General features: G+C 42.1%; 3 protein-coding genes across 5 annotated transcripts in view; all 3 read left to right on the top strand.

The window, feature by feature from the left end:
• The window catches only part of tec (tec protein tyrosine kinase), a 16,373-nt gene extending 5,850 nt beyond the window's left edge, over positions 1-10,523 (top strand). For both annotated transcript variants that reach the window (XM_026237297.1, XM_026237298.1), the window contains 13 exons: positions 244-290; positions 371-567; positions 1,049-1,114; positions 1,541-1,595; positions 1,680-1,759; positions 3,761-3,894; positions 4,005-4,079; positions 5,309-5,480; positions 5,561-5,777; positions 6,552-6,616; positions 7,496-7,614; positions 8,640-8,797; positions 10,197-10,523. In XM_026237297.1, the coding sequence (XP_026093082.1) occupies positions 244-290; positions 371-567; positions 1,049-1,114; positions 1,541-1,595; positions 1,680-1,759; positions 3,761-3,894; positions 4,005-4,079; positions 5,309-5,480; positions 5,561-5,777; positions 6,552-6,616; positions 7,496-7,614; positions 8,640-8,797; positions 10,197-10,277 (1,466 nt within the window). In that variant the 3' untranslated portion in view covers positions 10,278-10,523. The remainder of the gene's footprint in view (positions 1-243; positions 291-370; positions 568-1,048; positions 1,115-1,540; positions 1,596-1,679; positions 1,760-3,760; positions 3,895-4,004; positions 4,080-5,308; positions 5,481-5,560; positions 5,778-6,551; positions 6,617-7,495; positions 7,615-8,639; positions 8,798-10,196) is intronic.
• Positions 10,524-12,088: 1,565 nt separating this feature from the next.
• coro2ab (coronin 2Ab) lies at positions 12,089-21,619 on the top strand. Its single transcript, XM_026237307.1, has 11 exons — positions 12,089-12,647; positions 12,719-12,835; positions 12,935-13,084; positions 14,019-14,186; positions 14,261-14,377; positions 14,453-14,557; positions 14,707-14,803; positions 14,879-14,991; positions 15,893-15,986; positions 16,798-17,849; positions 21,492-21,619. Exons 1-10 carry the CDS (start codon positions 12,453-12,455, stop codon positions 17,085-17,087), a joined length of 1,446 nt encoding a protein of 481 aa, XP_026093092.1. The 5' UTR covers positions 12,089-12,452; the 3' UTR covers positions 17,088-17,849; positions 21,492-21,619.
• The window catches only part of mepceb (methylphosphate capping enzyme b), a 3,620-nt gene continuing 2,408 nt past the window's right edge, over positions 21,289-22,500 (top strand). The window contains exons 1-2 of one of the 2 annotated variants that reach the window (XM_026237301.1): positions 21,289-21,580; positions 21,720-22,500. The exon at positions 21,720-22,500 is cut by the window's right edge and continues 718 nt beyond it. In XM_026237301.1, coding sequence (XP_026093086.1) covers positions 21,746-22,500 — 755 coding nt within the window. In that variant the 5' untranslated portion in view covers positions 21,289-21,580; positions 21,720-21,745. Of the gene's footprint in view, positions 21,620-21,719 lie in introns of both variants that reach the window. The other variant, XM_026237300.1, reaches the window with a different exon arrangement.

Raw genomic sequence — 22,500 nt, 5'->3', positions numbered from 1 at the left:
ACTTATCTTCACAGTTTTGCTAAACATGTTACAACAGAGAAAATCAATCTGCGGCTGGTTATTCACACTTCATGTACATTTCAGCTTCACATGAAATATTCTCTAAATTTGCATGTGTTTTCATACTGATGGGGCGACACCCACAGGAAGTGGCTCAAAAGCTTTCGTGTTGCTACAGGAAGTTGATGTTTTAACCCTCAGCCCTCAGTCAATCACAGAAATGAATATTTCTCATCCTCACAGTTTCACGCAAACCTCTTCCTCCTGTTCCTGGAGACGAGAGCAGCACGGTGAGCTCCTGCCTGTCCCTGTGACTTCATTCATTCATCAAAACATATGAACATGATTAATTAATCTTTCTTCATCCAAGACACGCCGGCCCCCTCCTCCCCCCCCACCCGCAGGTGAGATGGCACAGGAAGAGGCGGGCCCAGAAGAGGAAGTGGTCATCGCGCTGTATGACTTCGAGGGACTGGAGTCTCATGATCTGACGCTGAGGAAGGGCGAGGAGTATGTGATCCTGGAGAAGTGTGACGTGAACTGGTACAAAGCACGGGACAAACACGGGTGCGTCAGTGCACAAGATGATTTTAACTCAAACACATAGAGTCTATAATCCAGAATAACACTTCCTCCAGTGAACAAGTGTTCTGGTCTGAATCAGGAGAGAAATCTGCACAGATCAAGCAGCGATTAAACAGATCTAAACTAATCTGTGAGAGACAACAGCAGATGCACTTTCTCACTGGAGGAACTGTTATTATGGATTATAGACTCTTAATGATGTTTATTAGAATGTTTTTATCATCTTTATGAAATTACTGAATGTAGCCATACAGGACCTGACACGTTTAACATCATTGTATGTGGTGATAGTTATAATGACCTAAAGTGCAGTGATGCTCACCGTCGGTCAAACAACCGCATGATTTTCAAAGAATTATGAGTTTTGATCATTTCCTCAAACTTTCCTCTGATCTTCCTCATTTGCTAATTTAATTGTGTATGTTTTTACTGGCTGATTATATTTGTGTTGTGTGTGTTTTAGAGAGGAAGGCTACATCCCGAGCAACTACGTGACTGAGAAGGAATCAGACACGCTGGAGCAGTTCATGTGAGTCAAATCAATCCCATGATTCTCCTCGTGTTGGAGTACGAGCACAGTGATGAAATCACACAGACAGAGCTCAGGGAACGATGTGATGTTGACAATGTGTGACAAATGAAAACTTTTATATTTGAGTTGTTTTAAAATGTTCAATTTATAACTCTCAGGTTTAATTCAATGTGTTACTTGCTGATTTTTTATATCATTTGTTCTGTATTTCTGAGTGAAAATGGTTTCAAAGTGAATCCAGCACCAGATTTCTTTCAGTGTGTTCCAGCTCTGCTCTCTTCAGATGTCCATCAGCTTCAGATAGTGATTGAAATATTCACCTGTGTGCAAACGCATGAGCACTGTATGTGTTTGCTTTTTAGGGTTGTATTCTATAGTCAGATTTTAAACCTCACTTGTTTATGTTTGTGTTTTGTGTTTCAGATGGTTTTGTAAAAATGTAAATCGCAACAAAGCTGAAGAGCAGCTCAGAAAAGAGGTGTGTGTGTCTATATCTGTGTGACTGTTCAGGAAAATATGTGTTAAACATACTTTATTAATGTGTGTGTGTGTGTGTGTTTAGGCTAAAGACGGTGGATTTATGGTTCGAGTGTCCAGCAATACAGGGACGTACACTGTGTCACTGTATACCAGGAATACAGGGTGAGACACCCTCACACACACGCTCACACACACACGCTCACACACACACACGCTCACACACTCACACACTCACACACTCACACACTCACACATAAAAGTCAAGTCACCTTTATTTATATAGTACTTTTAGCAATACAGATTGTGTCAAAGAAGCTTTACAGTATAAAATAGGAAAATAGTCAATGCAGAAGGACAATAGTAAACACTCAGTTTTCAATTAAAAAATTAATTCATCATTGAATTCAGTGATGTCATCATCCAGCTCAGATCAGTTTAAATAGTATCTGTGCAATCAACTCGAGGATATCGCTGGATATTAAATGTCCCCAGCAAACCAGAGGAACCGAAACTCCATCGGTGACAGAATGGAGAAAAAACCTTGGGAGGAACCAGGCTCAGTTGGGGTCAGTTCTCCTCTGACCAGACGAAACCAGTAGTTCAATTCCAGACTGCAGCAAAGTCAGATTGTGCAGAAGAATCATCTGTTTCCTGTGGTCTTGTCCTGGTGCTCCTCTGAGACAAGGTCTTTACAGGGGATCTGTATCTGGGGCTCTAGTTGTCCTGGTCTCCGCTGTCTTTCAGGGCAGTAGAGGTCCTTTCTAGGTGCTGATCCACCATCTGGTCTGGATACGTACTGGATCCGGGTGACTGCAGTGACCCTCTGATCTGGACACAGACTGGATCTGGTGGCTACGGTGACCTCGGAATAAGAGAGAAACAGACTAATATTAGCGTAGATGCCATTCTTCTAATGATGTAGCAAGTACATCGGGTGTTATGTGAAGTGTTCCGGTTCCGGTTTACCTAATTAATGCAGCCTAAAAATCCTTTAACGGATTTGGATATTAAAAGCATATTAGTATGTTATGTGTAAGCCAGGTTAAAGAGATGGGTCTTTAATCTAGATTTAAACTGCAAGAGTGTGTCTGCCTCCCGAACAATGTTAGGTAGGTTATTCCAGAGTTTAGGCGCCAAATAGGAAAAGGATCTGCCGCCCGCAGTTGATTTTGATATTCTAGGTATTATCAAATTGCCTGAGTTTTGAGAACGTAGCGGACGTAGAGGAGTATAATGTAAAAGGAGCTCATTCAAATACTGAGGTGCTAAACCATTCAGGGCTTTATAAGTAATAAGCAATATTTTAAAATCTATACGATGTTTGATAGGGAGCCAGTGCAGTGTGGACAGGACCGGGCTAATATGGTCATACTTCCTGGTTCTAGTAAGAACTCTTGCTACTGCATTTTGGACTAGCTGTAGTTTGTTTACTAAGCGTGCAGAACAACCACCCAATAAAGCATCACAATAGTCTAACCTTGAGGTCATAAATGCATGGATTAACATTTCTCCATTTGACATTGAGAGCATAGGCCGTAATTTAGATATATTGATCATAACAGTGAAAGCTAACACCATGTTTCCTGATGATATCTCCCAAGGGTAACATATAAAGCGTGAAGAGTAGCGGCCCTAGTACTGAGCCTTGAGGTACTCCATACTGCACTTGTGATCGATATGATACATCTTCATTCACTGCTACGAACTGATGGTGGTCATATAAATATGATTTAAACCATGCTAATGCACTTCCACTGATGCCAACAAAGTGTTCAAGTCTATGCAAAAGAATGTTGTGGTCAGTTGTGTCAAACGCAGCACTAAGATCCAATAAAACTAACAGAGAGATACACCCACGATCAGATGATAAGAGCAGATCATTTGTAACTCTAAGGAGAGCAGTCTCAGTACTATGATACGGTCTAAATCCTGACTGGAAATCCTCACAGATACCATTTTTCTCTACGAAGGAATAAAATTGTGAGGATACCACCTTTTCTAGTATCTTGGACAGAAAAGGGAGATTCGAGATTGGACTGTAATTAACTCACACACACACACACACACACACACACACATAGACATGCACACACACACACACACACACACATATACCCGCATGATGTGGTGGTGATGGTATGTGTTAAATGTACTGGTTTTCAGGGATGGAGCAGCTACAATCAGACATTACCAGATTAAAGAAACAAACAGCTCACCAAAACAGTTTTACCTGGCTGAGAAATACATCTTCAACAGCATTCCTGAACTCATAGAGTACCACAAACACAACGCTGCAGGTACAACACACTCTCACACACACACCCACACACAGATTACTGTTACAGTAAAGCAGAACTGTTTTTATGTAAATGTGTAATAGTGTGTGTGTGTGTGTGTGTGTGTGTAGGTCTTGTTTCCAGGCTCCGTCATCCTGTTGGTGATCAGACGAGAGAAGCTCCTAAAACAGCAGGATTCAGCTATGGTAACACACTAATGGCTGAAAAACACATCCTCAACAGATCTTAAAACACACTCTTATGGACTTTGAACATGAATACAGCGAGAAACTGATCATCACACAATATATGTCAGCTCAAAGTATTAGACATGTTTGATCTGCTCTGACTGGATGGGATCACAGTCTGAAGATAAAATAATCAGTGTCATGTTCATTTCTGAGTGCCACGCCCACATCTCAACATCCAATCAGCAACTGATGCACAGAATCAAGACCCGCCCTACATATTTTCTTCTTTTTTTGATAATGCGTTTCACTCACATGTGACAATATGGACGTCACACTCTACAAGTTTTCCAGATCTGACCAACCGATATATGCAGACTGTAAACCACATCCTCGTGCTGGTCTAGAGACGCGATGCCCCGCGTTTGGCGTGTATGCCCCATAATACTAATCTTGTTGATCGATATAGTATCATACGTTTTCTGTAAAGATACGAATCAAAACTACTCACCTGTCGAGTAAAACACAAGTGAGATCGGCAGCTCTTTCTAGTTGAAGTTTGTCGCGAAGCTACTTCTGCATTTGTCCACGACACTGTTGTCATGTGGTTTCTACGTCAGTAAAGGCGGTAACTAAGGGTAACTGACGTGATTGACAGGTGACTGCACTGCCCCGTGTCACTGTTTAGAATGGGAATATTCTCATGATTTACAAGCAGTTGAAAACATTAGAGATATTGTTAGTAATCAGCTGGACAAAATATATAACACTAGCCTACTGGTTTTTGGATATTTTGCTGCAAATATCTTACAAATTGTATCTTTAACTGTCACATTTAAATAAGGAGACCAAATTTTTGCAACCAGGTATTATGTGCTTGTGTGACAATTTTATTTAATATTCTGTATATTTAGGGCATTTTATGATACTAAATTATATTTATCATACACTTAACTGTCAAAAGTTATAAAAAAGTTAAAAACGTATAAAAACATGTTCTACTCTAAAATTGTCAGAAAATCAAAGCCATAAATCTAGAAGAGTTGTGTTCCAAATTTGAAGCTGAGATCACAAAAAAAACCATGTTTGGCTGCTGTTCTAAACGTTTCCACTAGGTGAAATCTGTTTCCATTCGTTTCTATTCGGTCATTTTTCACGATGGAAAGAACAAGTGTGACTGCTTATTTCAGGACCTTAATCTTTTCTAATTATGTCCATGATGTGTGTGTGTGTGTGTGTGTGTGCAGATAAATGGGAGATCAACCCGTCGGAGCTGACCTTCATGAAGGAGCTGGGCAGTGGTCAGTTTGGAGTGGTGCGGCTGGGAAAATGGAGAGCGCAGCATAAAGTGGCCATTAAAACCATCAGGGAAGGAGCCATGAGTGAAGATGATTTCATAGAGGAAGCCAAGATCATGATGTAGGCGTCTCACACACACACACACACACACGTAGGGCAGATGTCAGCAGATGTTCCTCACGTGTGATCCGTGCTCTCAGGAACCTGTCTCACCGGAACCTGGTGCAGCTGTACGGCGTTTGCACGCAGCAGAAGCCCATCTACCTGGTGACTGAGTTCATGGAGCTGGGCTGCCTGCTCAACTACCTGCGTCAGCGCCGAGGAACGCTGGGATCAGAGGATCTGCTGGGAATCTGCCACGATGTCAGCCAGGGCATGCAGCATCTGGAGCAGAACGGCTTCATCCACAGAGACCTGGTCAGGAACACACACACACACACACACACACTGAACCAAACAAAGCTGTCAGTGTCTGCTCAGATTAAACACCAACTATAAACACAAGTATGAAAACTATGTAGTACAGCAGGGCTCAGACAATCTGGACTCAGTGATGTTTTGCAAAGCTATATACAGTAAAAATAGTGAAATATTTTCATTGAATCTCTGTGAATCTGTGTTAAAGTGTAATGTATTTCTGTGATGCTCCACTGTATTTTCAGCATCATTCCTCCAGTCTTCAGTGTCACATGATCTTCAGAAATCAGAATAATATGATGATTTACTGCTCAAGAAACATGAAGATTATTATCAATGTTGAACACAGTTGTGCTGCTCAATATTTCTGTGGATACTGTGATACATTTTAATTTTCAGGATTCACAGATGAACAGAAAGTTCAGAAGAACAGCATTTATTTGAGATAGAAATCTTGGTGGCACTTTATTTTACAGTATGTTTACTTACATGTACTTACAGTGTACTTAAAGTGTACTTAAAGTGTACTTACCTAAGAAAGTACTGGTAATATAAGGTAACAATGGGGTAGGGTTAGGGTTAGGGTTAGGTTCACAGTTATTACCTATTTATTGTAATAACATTAATAAGTGCATAGTATGTACATGAGGAACAGGACTGTAAAATAAAGTGCTAACGAAATCTTTTAAATGTCTTTTTGTCACTTTTGATCAGTTTACAAAACTCATTTCTTACTGTGCTCTGTGTCTCGTGGCTGCTCTGGTGTTTTCTCAGGCGGCCAGAAACTGTCTGGTCAACAGCTCGCTGGTGGTGAAGGTCTCCGACTTCGGGATGACCAGGTATCTGAACGTCTGCTTTATAACCCACGTCTGTTAGTATTTAGACACGTCCTGCTCGTTAACTACACTCATTTTAGACGGAAAGATTATCTGTTGTATTTGGAAAGGTACAAAACTTACTGTTTTAGACTTAGACTTATATTTTAAATACCTTTGCTTTATTTTTACCTGAAGCACTGTATTAAGTGTAAATAATATTAAATATTTGGTAACACTTTACTTAAAGCCTTTATGTATAATTCATTATAAAGATATTCATAATTTACATTGTAATGCATCTTCATAATTGTAAAGAAACTAAAATGTATTTTACGGTTTGTCTGTCATGTCCAATGCATTATAAGTGTAACAATGAATACATTTTTTATAACTTTGATTACAATTATTCATGAGATCATACAGTGCATTATAATGTGCATGCTTAATGCTTTAATAAAGCAAAAAAAATTTGTTAGGTACGATGTGAAGCAGAGTTATTCCATATACATAGTAAGATTTCACAGAATAAAACAAAGCAAACAACGTGTAGTGATATTAATAAAAACAGTATTCTTTCATCAAACAAAGTAGTTCCTCAGAAACAGTTGTGGTTCAAACAAAGTGGTTGCCGAGCAACACACAGAAGTAAACAAAGATGTATGTTTGAAGAGTAACTTACAACAGCTTCGAACACAGCTCAACCAATCAGAATCAAGGACCGGAATTATCCACTTTATCGGAGATAATAAATATATATATTTTTATTTCTGCATTCAATATAGACAAATACTGCACTATTTACCACTATCTAGTACCATAAAATCCCATGAAAATACAAAATATGAGAGAGTGTATATTGAATTAAAATACAGAAATAATAGTGTCTGTGTTGTCCTGCAGGTACGTTCTGGACGATCAGTACTGGAGCTCCTCCGGGGCCAAGTTCCCCGTCAAGTGGTCCGCACCTGAAGTCTTCAACTTCTGCAAATACAGCAGCAAATCTGACGTCTGGTCATTCGGTGTGTAGATCACCTTGTGACGCTGCATGAGCACATCGATGATTGTGATGATGATGATGATGATGATGAGGGTGATAATAATAATAATACATTTGTTTTATATAGTGCCTTTAAAAGTTGCTTTCTCAAGGCACTGTACATGAAAGCTTAGAAAAAGGAAAACACAACAATATAAGACAATATACTATAAATTCAAATAACAAAACAATACAATAAAAACTAATCAAATAATAGCATTTCTGAAAAAGAATGATCTGAGGAAAATTTTAAAACAGCTAAAGGAGAGAAAAAACAATTCGTGAGAAAACAAAAGAATTATTAAATTTTTTGACAGGGTGTCGTCAAAGATAACACCAAGATATTTTAGTTTACTGTGTAGCTCTGGGCAACACCATCAACTGATAGATCTAAAGAAGCAGCATTTCGCAGTTAGTGGAGAGAGCCAAGAAAGAAAACCTCAGTTGTAGAGCTATTCAGACACAGAATTTTTTTGACATTCACAGTTAATCTCAGAAATATTGTTGGAAAGATGAGGGACATCCACAAATTGACCAGGCTGAGAATGTTTATAAATCTGAGTATAAATCATCAGCATAGAAGTGGTAGCTGAAGTTAAGGGATCTTAATATCTGACCAAGAGGATAAATATAAATGCTAAAATGCAGGGGTCCAAGAACTGAGCCCTGTGGGACTCCAGTACAAACAGGATCCACATCAGATCTGAAACCATCCCTAAAACAAATTGACTGCGACCCATAAAATATGACCTAAACCAATCTAGGGCAGTCCCGGATACACCAAAGACAGTTTCCAGGTAAGTAAAAGCATCTGGTCAACAGTGTCGAAGGCTGAACTAAGATCGCGTAAGATGAGAATCGAGAGAGCACCAGAATCAGAAGCTAAGAAATAAGTCATTAACATGGTGATGGTGATGATGATGATGATGATGGTGGTGGTGATTGTGAAGAAGATTATGGTGGTGAAGATGGAAGTGATGATGATGATGATGATGATGTGCTCCTCAGGTGTGCTGATGTGGGAGGTGTTCACGGAGGGGAAGATGCCGTTCGAACACAATCAGAACCATGAGGTGGTGATGATGGTCACTCAGGGACACCGGCTCTATCGGCCCCAGAAAGCGGCTCCACACATCTACAGCATCATGAAGATGTGCTGGATGGAGGTAAGGACTGAGTCCTTCACAGCCTCACTGACATTAGGGACCTCAGTGTGTGTCAGGACGTTCTTCTGATGGTTACGCCTGTGGGGTTAACCGCTTTAGCTGATCAATTTGCATTTCTTTGCCTTCACTCTTTTATTTAGATTTTTATGTTATTACAGCTGCTAAATAATGTTACCAGCCAGCTGAAGACTCCACTAACTCTTTTAGTTTGCGTGGGTATTATGTCACAGTCTCGCTAGACTTTGAGCTTGTGAAAACAGTGGGGTTATTTTAATAATTTCAGCAATTCTTTTGTCTTGTGGACTAAATGTTAATATCTTTTATGTACAATATCTTACTCAGGACAGTACTAAATAAAAAATAACATGCATTTAGTATGATCTCTCTTATTTTTTGAAAATTACTCATATTTTCACAGATTCTGCAAGGGGTGCCCAAACTTTCGATCCCCACTGTATATATATATATATATATATATATCAAAAAAATTTATAAAGTGAATGTTACGTTTGTTTAAAAAAATGACATTGTTACAAAATCACATTTTACTGTCTGATTATATAAGTTGTTCAGACAAAGGAATGCTGTTGCCCTGGGTGTAAGTGCATAGCATTAGTGATATATTAGCAAGGAAGAGTTATAGATACTGTTTATCTTTGCGTATTTCCCCTCTTCTTTTTTCCTAAATTGCACTCCAAACATGTACTTCATACATTTGCACACATTTACCTGGAACAACCCTAAGGACCTTTTTTTGTTGTGATGCTGCTGCTCAGTGGTGCCACATCCAGTGTTTCTTCATTTTTCATGTACATTAATTGCTTTCTTTCATGTTGTAGAACACAAAATCGCGATCAATTTACATTTGAGATACAGGTTTTCACAAAAACAAAAGATCAAACTCACAACTGAGCATTAAAAAAAAAACAATTTCTAAAGAAAACTCACTATGACTAAAGTATACATTTTTATGTTAACTTAAAACGGGGTTATCTGTGTGGATTTCACATTGGTCTGAACAAAAAATACAGATGGGCTTATTGAAAATGCACTTTCATTCTCTGTCAGCAGGAGGCGCTTTAGAGCAACAGAAATACAAGGGTTTCCCTGGTAACTGCAGTAAACAGAGCAGCTGCACTCATCAGCACCTGACTTTATCAGATTTAAAACTCCACTGACACTTTTCTGAAGACAGTCGGTCTCCTTCAGAGATTCATTCAGATAAAAACTTCAATTACTGAGAAAGAAAAAAGCCTTGCTCAGTTTCTCAGTATAATTTAGTTGCTGTTTGAATAACAATGGAAAAATAAGCATAACTTATTTGGATTGCATGTGTATGTACAATGTTTTCCTTTTTGTGAAATACGAATGGTGTGATTGTTGTGTGTGTGTTTGTCAGAAACCGGATGAGCGGCCGAGCTTCACTGAGCTGTCACTGATGATCACAGACGAGCTGGAGGCCGACGGACCCGCATCGTGAGCTCTGATTGGATGGCGTGACGCTCCAATCAGCGCGCTCCTCATGAGCTCGTGACGGCTTCGCATCGGCTCGGGGCCGCGCCGCGGATCCAGACATTCACCGGCCGTGCAGAAGGGCTCCGGGCCCCAGTGAGACGCTTCAGCGCTTGATTCCTCCTCATACAAGCCTGTGTTTATGACTGTGGCCGAGTCAGTCTGAATGTGTGTCGATTGCTGTAAAGTGTCAAATAAACCCCAGACGAGTGTTGATTGAGTCGGTGTCATTGAACTCTCTCTCTCACACACACACACACAATGTATTTTCCTCATTATTTCAGTCATCATCATTAATTCATGAACACTGACGCTAATCAGACGTGCCTCCTGATATCTGAGAGAACACACACACACACACACACACACACACTCCTGTCGCTGCAGATGTCGGAGGGTGATGTCGGGTTCCTCGTGACTGAAGGTAAGACAGACTCAAACTCACTAACTCTCAGAAAGCAGAAGGAAGTTGACCGGAAGGATCTGGCTTGTGTAGAAATATCAGTTCTTGAGAAAGCGCCTCTGGTCACGTGACGCTGGTGACTCGTGCATTATTCTGTTTGAGAAGCGTTTCTTCTATAATTACCTCAGCAGCTTTATAGCACATCACAGCGACTCTGAGTCTGCATTACATCTGCTAGATGTGTTTTTAGAGCATTTGCTCATCTGCTACACGTCTATAGGACGTTCCCTATCAGATGTCACAAAGATGTTTAGAAGATGTATTTAAGATGTTTTATGGTTTAGAATGAATGTAAAACTGACATCTTACAGACGTCTATCAGATGTTTGCACACAGATCTTTAGCAGACCTCCTGCAGACGTATCTGTGATATCTGGGTTAATCAGTTCACCCATTAGTGATCATTCTGTCATCATTTACCCAGATAGCACACGTACGTCTGCAAGATGTCTGTTAAAGATCTGTTGATCTGGAAAGCATCTGCTATCTACAAATGTCTGACAGACGTCTTTCAGATGTCAGTTTTATATACATTCTAAATCACTTATTCTAAAACATCTTAAAGAAATCTAATAGACATCTATTTGACATCTAAAAGGAGATGTCCAATAGATGTATTGCAGATGAGCAAACAGCTTAAAAAATACATCACGCAGATGTAAATGTATATGTCAAATAGACGTCTCCTAGATGTATGTGTGCTATCATGTTTTGTTTTCTACAGAACGACCTGAGAGTGAGTAATTACTCGCTCTCAGATCGTTCTGTAGAAAACAAAAGAAGATATTTTGTGAAATGACATCAGCTTAAGTACGTGATGATATCTGGGTGTAATTTCCATGTAAAGCTCATTCTGAGGAAACGTTTGGACTGCTGCTTCTGATCTTCCCAGAAATCATGTTTTCTGACTCCGTCTGTGATCAGACCATCAGTGAGACTGATTCACATCAGCACTAGAAGTGTTTTCATTAATAACCCTCACATAATCACAGGCAGTGATGGCTTTCTGTAGATTATTGATCAATGAGATGTTTTTCATTCGAATCCTGTGAGAAGCAGGATTATTATCTCTAACTAAGACTATTTAAACATTTTTGTTAAGCGCAATAAAGCTTAATTTTTTTGTTTACTTTAATTAAAATGAATTAAACCTAAACAGTAATATTTCTAAACTAATAATAAATGAAAATATAAATAATCTAATTCCAGACTTAAATAGCAACTATAGTAGTATACTAAATACAGTAAATAATCCTAAAATAACACTGGTGACTAACGAGGTCTGAAAGCTTGGGTTTGAACCGAACATTTATAACATCCACAGCTTTTAAACAGGCGTCAGTTGAAGGGAGGCGTCTGTGATGGAGCAGATGATGGAGAAAGTTGTGTGAGCGTGAGAATGGTGTTCAGGTTAAATGTCAGATGTTCTCTGTTGTAACGGCTTGTTCTGTAACTCAATCTCTCTTCAGCATTAAAGATTCATCTCTCAAATTTGTAGGATATTCAATGATTCATGTGCTGGAAAATCCTTAACGTGATGTTGATCTTCAGCAGAATGGATTATTATTTTGACACAAACCACACTCACAGGAACAAACTGCAGCTCTAAAATTAATATTTCAACACCACACAACTTCCTCAAACACACACATATCCTGTCAGCCGTGTGTGTGTGTTCAGATGTCCCAGTGTCACTCCCGTGTGACGTTTCATCATGTGATCGGGAAGGCGGCGGTGAAGGGGCGGTGCTACCACGGCCTGTCAATCACACACAGTGTCCAGGACAACCAATTCTGTGCTGTCAATCCACGCTTCATCGCCGTGGTGACCGAGTGTACAGGAGGCGGAGCCTTCATTGTCATTTCCATCCATCAAGTAAGGCCACACCCCTTTGACCCGACCCTGCTCTGCTGAAGTGTGTGTGTCAGCATGTGTGTGTGTTTCAGACGGGCCGTGTGAGTCCTCTGCAGGCTCGGGTCTGCGGTCACAGCGCTCCGGTGCTGGACGTCAAGTGGGACCCGTTTAACGACCTGCGCCTGGCGTCCTGTTCGGAGGACTGTACGGTCAGTTTCCAAGGCCACCTGTTCAGGTGTGCTGCACACGTTGACTCCATGACAGCAGCCGTTGTGTGTGTGTGTGTGTGTGTGTGTGTGTGTGTGCAGGTGAAGGTGTGGGACATTCCTCCGAATGGACTGAAGGATGATCTGATGGAGCCCAGTAAAGATCTGACCGCTCACAACCGTAGAGTGTCAATCATCGAGTGGCATCCAACCGCCAGAGACCTGCTGCTGAGCTCCGCCTACGACTGCAGAGTATGACACACACGCACACACACACACACACACACACTAGTCAGTCCACTATGTAGACAGCTCCGCACTCCTGATTCTATGATAGCTTGTTTTGGCCAAAGCCCAGAACACACTCTTCATATTGAAGGCAATCCCACAATGCTTTGCGACAAATCAAGTCATGTCAGATGTGTCTATATTCAGGGCCCATATTATCTATAAGGGCACTTGGGCCAGTGCCCAGGGGCACCACATGACACAAACTTTAAAAATACTTTTCGTAAATTGTTTTATTATTAACTTGAAATTCTTGAAAGACCAAACATAACTCGTTTATGAAAACTAACTTAACAACAATAATAATAATAATAAATTATAAATAAATAAAGATTACATGTTTACTTTGTTACAAGATTACTTTTTCAAAGTTCCGGAACTTTTGGGGGCGGGACTTGGGCGCTAAACATCCTGATTGGTTGAGTTCACGCAGCATTGGTTGGGTTTCACAACCATTTATTCAGATCATTTTCGAAATAGTACTGTTATTGTGTCATGAAATGTAATTTTAAAAGTATTTCAGGCGAGAATGTAGTTGTTTAAAACTCAAATCTGTGGTTTATTTATAAAGACAGCGCCTATTTAAAAAAGTGCTTTTGAGGTATAGTGCCCAGGAGCACAACACGACAGTACAACGAAATTCATAATGTCCGTAGTGCTTTACCATAGATTAAGGTTTAATGCTGACGATGACAGCTGCTAGTTGTTAGTCTAAATAGAAAAAAAACCAAAATTTAAGTGTTAGCCGGAGAAAAATCCCTTATGAGAATGCAGGCAGATGTACTGATGCGGTGGATATGGATCATGTTTCTGACACGCTTGTTTGTGTAGAGCACTTGAAATCATCAGTGTGTGTGTGTGTGTGTGTGTGTGTGTGTGTGTGTGTGTGTGTGTGTAGGTGCTGGTGTGGCGTTTGGACTCAGCTGAGGTGCCGGTGTGTGTGATAAACACACACTCTGAGCTGGTGCTGTGTTTGAGTTTTAATGCGGATGGAAGTCTGTTGGCCACGGCCTGCAAAGACAAGAAGATCCGAATCATCGAGCCACGGACTGGGCGGCTCCTGCAGGTGTGTGTGTGTGTGTGTGTGTGTGTTTGTGTGTGATCTCTAATGATAAAGGCCTGAGCTTCATCTGTGCCCAGGAGTCTCGCTGTCACTCTCATAAAGTGTCCAGGATCCTGTTCCTGTGGGATCTGAAGATGTTGGTGTCCACTGGAAGCTCCTGCTGGAACCAGAGACAGTTTGTCCTGTGGGATCTGGTAACTCACACACACACACACACACACATGTGTGTGTTCAGCGGGTGTGTTATATGAGTGTGTGTGTGTCTGCAGGAGGATCTGTCTGAGCCGTTACTGGAGGAGGATCTGGATGGATGTTCAGGAGTGATTTTCCCCTTCTATGACGCTGACACACACATGCTGTATCTGGCTGGGAAGGTGTTGAACGGCTCTATGTGCCACTTAGATCACCTCTACAAACATGCATGTGTTTGCAAAAGATGTTTTCTCAAGATGTCTGTTTTCTGCTGGATGATCCATGAGATGTTCAGATCAGGAAGATGATTTACTCTCTGTCTGTGTCGCAGGGAGACGGCAACATCCGCTATTACACGGTCAGTGCGGTGAAGCCCTACGTTCAGTTCCTGTCTGAATACCGCTCCGCGTCCCCTCAGAGAGGCTTGGGTACACACTCATATAGCGTGATGTTGGCGTGAGCTGCTGTGCTCAGGCTGGAGAGTCAATGCTTCATGTGTTTAGGTGTGATGCCCAAGCGTGGCCTGAACACCAGCGCCTGCGAGATCTTCAGATTCTACCGTCTGGTGGCCGTCAGAGACCTGCTGGAGCCGCTGAGCTTCTGTGTGCCACGCAAGGTGAGAGGGGGAGGGGCCTGTGGGGGAGGAGTCTGTGTGTGGGAGGAGCCTGTGGGGGAGGAGTCTGTGTGTGTATGAGAAGGGCACATATGTATGGGAGGAGCTTGTGTGTGGGAGGGGCAATGCATGGACAAAGCATGTATGGGAGGAGCCTGTGTATGATAGGCATCTGTGTGTGGGTGGAGTCTGTGTGTGGGAGGAGTCTGTGTATGATAGGCATCTGTGTGTGGGAGGAGTCTGTGTATGATAGGCATCTGTGTGTGGGTGGAGTCTGTGTATGATAGGCATCTGTGTGTGGGAGGAGTCTGTGAATGATAGGCATCTGTGTGTGGGTGGAGTCTGTGTGTGGAAGGGGTCTGTTTGTGGGTTGAGTCTGTGTGTGGGAGGAGTCTGTGTATGATAGGCATCTGTGTGTGGGTGGAGTCTGTGTGTGGGAGGAGTCTGTGAATGAGAAGAGCTCATATGTATGGGAAGAGTTTTTATATGTGGGAGGGGCTGTGTATGGGAGGAGCCAGGTTGTGGGAGGGGCCTGTATGTAAGGGAGGGTCCTGTATAAGAGGAGTCTAATTGTTGGAGTGGATGTGTATCTGAAGAGCTCCTAAATGTGCGGCAGAAGTCACATTAAATACCAGGATATGGTAGGAGTGTAGATTTGTTCGACTTGAAGTCTTGTATGGGAGGGGCCTGTTTATGAGGAGTCTGTGTGTGGGAGGAGTCTATGTGTGTATCACAAGACCTTACATTTGTGGGAGGAGCTTGTGTGTGGGTGGGACATGTGTGGGAGGAGTCTGTGTTTATGGACAGTGACTATATACATGGGAGTAGCTTCTGTGTAACTGTAGCTTCCCCATGATATCAGTGAGGCTGTGGTGGATTGTGATGTGTGTGTTGTTTCTGACAGCATTCTGAAGGTTTTCATGAGGATATTTACCCCCTGACCGCAGCAAATGAGCCGGCCATGACCCCAGATGAGTGGCTGATGGGACAGAATAAAGGTGAGTCTAACTGGACTGAGCTAAATCACTGAGAGCTCAGAGAGCCAATCAAATCACGGCGCTCAGAAGCCTTGCTTCTATCCGTGAAGCTTTACTGATCTGTCAAATACAAACCTCCTGTTTTTGGCAAACTCCCTTAATTATAGTAAAAACATGTTGTTATGGCACATGTCATGTGACTAGCTATCCAGAGTTTGTTTGTTTCCTGAAATCAGCATGTAATCTCAAAAAACACAAGCGCTGGATCAGACCTGACCTTCACCACATTGAGCTTCGTTCTCTTTACACTTGTGTGATGTTTTCAGCGCTAAAAGACTTTGTGTTTGAGCGGTTCTCATTAACCCTAGATCTAATTTAGGCATTTAATACGGCAGAATTCTTCAGAGGAGGATGTCTGGTTCATTTCTACAGTGTTGATTATATGTTATTATGTGTGGATTATCTTGAATGCTGAATGGACTGCAACCAAAGTTATCTTTATTTTAAGACAAACAGCACATTATTTACACCTGTTTGAGTCTTTGAAACATTCCATTTCTCTTCTACTGTACTTTCACTATTTTCTCTACAGTTATATTTAGTGTTCAGCATAACCAGATTCACAAGTGCTTTCTGTTTTTTTGCGTGATGATAAACTATAATTACAACATTTTGTATGATGGACATAGACAGAGTGCCTGCCCATGAAAAGAGGTCAAGTCATAGGTCATAAGGTTAGTTCTGTCACTCCTTCCAAAGATCAGACAGAGATGTTATAATATCCTGAATTAAATCTCTCCAGAAGACTTGGATCATGTGTTTCCTCCTGTAGGTCCGCTGCTGATGTCTCTGAGACCTGCAGCTAAAGCGCTGGACACCTGTCCGACTGAACCAGACACACCAGCCAATCAGCACGCAGAACCGCCTCCTGACCTCATCGCTGACCTGCGGGACTGGACGGAGGACGACACACAGAGCCACGGCTGGATCTCGTCAGGCTTCGGTCAGGAGACGGAGGTCAGCGCCGGTCTCAGTCATGTGGTCTCTCAGGGGTCAGAGGTCGTGACACAGAAGCAGCTGGAGCTGATGGACACACACATGCACAGGAGAGCATCCTTCTGACCACAGACAGTCACAGAGCGTGTGTGCATGGAAACAAGATTCCTTCTGGTTCATAGAGTTCAGTGGCATTAGGTTTCGACAGATTTATTTTTGGGCTGAATTGCTCTTCTTTCCCAACAAGGACAGTCTAAATAATCGCTCTCTGAGTCTGTGAGAACAGTGTAGTGCACACCTGACCACAGACCAATCATATCACTGCTGAGGACGCTAATACAGTTCATTTAAAAACGTTACACAGACGTCCATGAAGGACAACATTTGTCTGTGTCTAAAAATGATCATAATTTATTTTTTCGCTTCCACTGATGATTATTTTTTCCAGCATTGCTCCTGAACATAACTTATAAAAGTTCATTCATTTTCAGGATTTTTCCTTTACTTTACAATGTTGTTTTTAATGAAAAAAATTATAATAATTACCAAAGCCATCTGCTGCAGTGCATTCTGGGTCGTGTCTTTGATATGACCTCTCCTGCTGTTTGGTTTAAAGATGGCAGTGCCAATCAAAGCTTGACCTTTGACCTCGATACCCTGAGGAGGACTGTAAACCCTACTCTTCATCATCCTCGTCTTCATCAGCCTCCGTCCAGATGCACGTCTCGTCTCTGTCGCTCGGATTAGCTCCATGCAGTGGTTTCCCATGAGCCTTTGTGGTGTCAAGACCGGTTCTGAGGAATCAGTTCTGTTCTGGGAACTACCTGTTGCTTTTTAAAGCATTTGTCACAGTATCAGTGTGTGTGTGTGTGTGTGTGTGTGTGTGTGGTTTCTCATTTGTTTTCATAGCTGCCCACAGTTTCTTTCCTGTGGTGACGTATTTCCTATTGAAACAGGAAGTTTGGACACATCAAAGTGCAAAAGTGCATCAAGCATGGCTCTTGAGCTTGATCATTCATGTGTGCAGAGAAGACAAGCTTCACCCTAAAATCAAACGACTAAGACTAATAAATCATATTTAGCCAGTTTTCAGATTTCCTGCACGTTTAAACATCTATAATTCTCATTAGTCTCATTACTGTACAAATACACGAAACAGTATAAAACACTATTGTGTCTAATAAATAAAAGATCAGTTCTTGTCATGCTGCTGTAATGAGAATTTGAACTGATTGTGTTTTAAGACAATACTCATGTCACAACACAAAATATCAAAGCAAGATCAGAGAAGATGTCCTTTCTGTGTTGCTGGTGATTGTGGGCTGGAATATGAATACAGCTGGTCAGAAGTTTACACCCCCTTTACTGAATCAGGGGGACCATATCAAAAAGGGCCGTTCTGAATAATCTATTTCACATAACAGGACAAAATAATAACTATATTTACACAAAAATCAAGAGGCTCATGAACGACCCTCACAAACACACAAGCCAGGAACCAGTATTAATATTCACCACTTCTGAATGGGCGCATTTGTGTAAATATAGCGCCACCTTGTGGCTGATTCTCCACAGACTGAACATACAGCTGAACTGAGCTTCCTTCCAAGTGTGTGTGATGCTTCATAAAGCTCAGCCCTTCAGATCTGACATTAGAAGCTGCTGAAGGGTGATTGGCTGCAGGAAAGAGCCAAAGAAGGGGCATAACCTTTTTTCCTTTTCTTTTCTTTACGTTTTTTAGAGTGACAGCTTAGAAAAAAAGTTTTTCTGGGTTTTTTAGCTTGTTTACTGTTCATCTTGTCACACCACATATTTTAGACAGTTTATTATTATTATTATTATTATTATTATTATAGATAATAATTGAGGAACCGCTGTTATACCTCGCACTGAAACTTCTTTTGAGTGCGCGAGCGCTTTTTAGTTTCACTTTCACTTTCACGATTACATGGAGCAGCTGTAGTTACTACATATTTCACAAGATTAGATGTTCTCCATCATCCTGTCATCTCTCATACTTACTCTGTTTATGAGGGCAGTGATATTCAGTGTACACCAATGTAACAGGCAACCATTAGCAAACGTTATTAGTTTTGTGTCTGTTTGTTCACCTGCTGAAACATAACTGCAATAGTAGGTACAGATACCTGCAACGGTAATATGTATTATGTTTATTTTGAGAAATCAAGAAATGAGATTAGATTAATGCTGTCTGAGCACAGTCTCAGATGTTTTATTGAGGGAGTTACGAGTCCATAATCCATAATAACTCTTCCTCCAGTGAAAAGGTGCATCTCCTGTTATCTCTCACGTATTTGTTTAGAGCTGTTTAAACACTGCTTGATTTTTATCAGCTGTTTGGACTCTCATTCTGACGGCACCCATTCACTGCAGAGCATCCATTGATGAGACACTGATGCAGTGCTACATTTCTACAAACCTGATGAAGACACACACTCATCCTGATCTCAGATGAACTGAGAGTCAACACATTTTCAGCACATGCTAATTTCTGGGTGAACTATTCCTTTAAGGCAATGATACAAGGGCAACTTTTGAGCAATGTTGTCAGGCAACGGGCACCCAGGTGAGACCCCAAGCTAAAGGATTCAGATAGAAATGTGTTCCCCATGGGAAAGTGCCCAAGCATCATTGCTCAGGGAAGTTGCCTGGTGTATCATCACAAATGTGAGTGTGGAGAGTGACACTGTGTTCAAAAAGACTATTAGTGTACTGCTTACTGCATAGTGTACTCTGTGCTGCCTACTATTGTTAAAAATACTGTCAAACAGAACGCATCAGGCACCCATGAACACTACAGTATTGTCACGTGACCTGTGTGTCTGTATGTACAGTCAGACCCTACAGAACACTCCCTCTAGTGGACAGAAGCAGCATCTCACACACACACACACACACACACACACACAATGAAGATTATACAATGTTATTTTTCATGTGATGGTTCCATTTGTGTTCTGAACACTCTTCTCATCCTCGTTCTTTTAATAATAATACAATTTTAATAATAATACAAAAATAAAAGAACTGTAATAAACTATATTTTTCCAAACTTAATCACTATGTTCGCAAAAATGTTTTCATCCATTTTCAATTACTCAGTCAGAACGATATTAAAGCTGCAGTAGGGAACTTTTGACGCTCTAGCGGTTATTAAACAGAACTGCTTGCGTCTTGTGGAAGAACATCGTAGCCGGAACTACTTCTCTCTGTTTGTCTATGAAGAATCACAAAGGTACTGGGTTACTCCGCCGTGGTACGCCCGAAGCAATCTAAAATAGTCCGAATATAAACACTTATTATAGGTGCACCCTAGTGATTCAGGACAAGCCAAAAACAAAGTTACGGACCGCAGCTCTGATTGGTTGTTTTTTACCGGGAGCGATGGAGTTTCTGCAAATGGCAATAGGACACTGGGAGGAGCCAGAGGAGCTTGATTTATACACAGATTATCTGTCTCATATTCTACTGTCAGGACATAATTACAGGTTTAATAAATATGTAAAAAATATTTTTTTACAAAATTTCCCTACAGCACCTTTAACTGCACAGCACTACGTGAACATAGAAGTTAAATATGCTATGACTTGGTGAACAGTCTGCTTTCTGACGGTCTTGTGTGTGTTTTCTGTGTTTAGACTCTTCTCACACATCTGTGTCCGCAGGGAGAGACTCTGTCTGTTTCTACTGTCTGAGAATATGGTTCATGTTCACTCTGCTGTTGAGAGTGAAGCGAGGAGACAGTGAGCACACTTAGATTCGTGTCACTGCTTGAGGAGTATGTGACTGGTGTCTGCATCAGGGTGGACTAACGGTACAGGACTACATTTCCCAGAATTCCCTTTCTCCTGCAGAAACGAGGGAGGGTGTCTTTAAAACTCACTGTCGGCGTTAATTTCTCACATTGCACAATGTCACTGTCAAATAACGCGTGTTTTCATTTTTATTCGGTCTCTAGTCGCTGTTAAAATCGACAGTTTAGGTTTTGAGGAGCTCAGTCACGGCTTGTTTACACATGTGACGAGTGCCTGTGTCGAGATCCCGACAGCTGGATTTTCCACAAACATAAATTATAATTAATTATAAAAGGTAATTGTTGTCTTCTGCAGGTGATATTTGTTGATATCGATGATATCGATTAGTTTGCGTCGAGTCAGCGCAGGCAGTTCGCTGGATACCTATTCAGCGAAGAGGGGCGGTGACCGAAAACACATGCCTTAGTTCTGAGCTTCGCCATTGGTAATTCAGGGGGCCCTAGCGCCATATCCTGCTTTCTGATTGGCGCACGCGGCTGCCCGTCAGTCTCGGTCCGAGCTGGCGTATATAAGCGCGAGGGTTTACTGTGCCACAGCACGAGCGTTACTGTTTTCGAGAGTGCGTGTCATAATTACATTATCTCTAGCGGATGAGTGGCTTTATATAGTGTGCAGTGAGGCATTTTAGAGTGATTTTCGCGTGCGATTTTACTCTCGGCGCGAGAAAAAGCGAAGAAACGATCGCACTTAGTAGTGTGTGTGTGTGTGTGTGTGTGGTGCTCGCGTTTCTCTGGTATTATTCATGAGCAACGGTGGATCCTCCCAGGGGCGGAGTTATTCAAAGTAGGCGTGGCGGTGGTAGATAAGTGACAGATGAATCACGTGGGTCACATTAACACACTGACTGTAGAGAAGTAATTATGAAGTGTTAATAACAAATTCATAGTAAGTAGACTTTGCTCACTAACTGGTCTTTCTGCAGGATCCGTGCAGTCGTGTTAGAGGCTGATGGATGTGGTTCAGAGTGAGCTTCTGGTCGCCGGTGGGGTGAGTTTGCACGCTCACCCTCAGCCCATCACCGTCCAGGAAGAGGTGACCGCTAACATGGTGCTAACTGAACTCCCTGCCAATCACGAGACTCCTCAGGACGGGACTCTACATGTCGACCAGATCAAGAATGGCCTGCAGGTGCGAGGCGAGACGGCGCAGAGACTGAGCAAGCGGCGCTACACCACGAGCGCTGGGTTCAAACACCCGAGCATCAGTAAACGCAGACGCCGCGCTAACTCCGAATGCGACCCGGTTCTGCCCTCCAACTTCCTGCTGGGCGGGAACATCTTTGACCCGCTGAACCTCAACAGCCTGTTGGACGAGGAGGTCAGTAAGGCACTCAATGCCCAGACGCCCAAATCCTCGCCCCTTCCCAAGAAAAGCAGGGACCCAGTGGAGATCCTGATTCCCAAAGACATCACCGATCCTCTGAATCTGAGCGGACGCGGCGGTGATGGAGCTGCGGGTGTGTTAGTGTCACCTCTGAAGACCCGGCGAAGACATCGCAACCGACACCATCCTGGAGCGACCGCTGAGCCATCTGACAGTGAGAGGTCAAAGGTCAACGACGAGGGGTCGGTGATGTTTCCTGCCATCAGTTCAGTGCCTGACAAGGTCACAGACGGCGCTGCTGTGCTTCAGTCTGTAGAGGCGTCGCCGCGTCCTTACGAACTCAACACATCAATCAACTGCCGAGACGAAGTGGTGACGCC

Source organism: Carassius auratus, chromosome 48, assembly GCF_003368295.1.
Source record: "Carassius auratus strain Wakin chromosome 48, ASM336829v1, whole genome shotgun sequence".
NCBI classification, from domain to species: Eukaryota; Metazoa; Chordata; class Actinopteri; order Cypriniformes; family Cyprinidae; genus Carassius; species Carassius auratus.
Note: the sequence above shows the minus strand (reverse complement) of the source record. Positions and strands in the feature narration are given on the sequence as shown.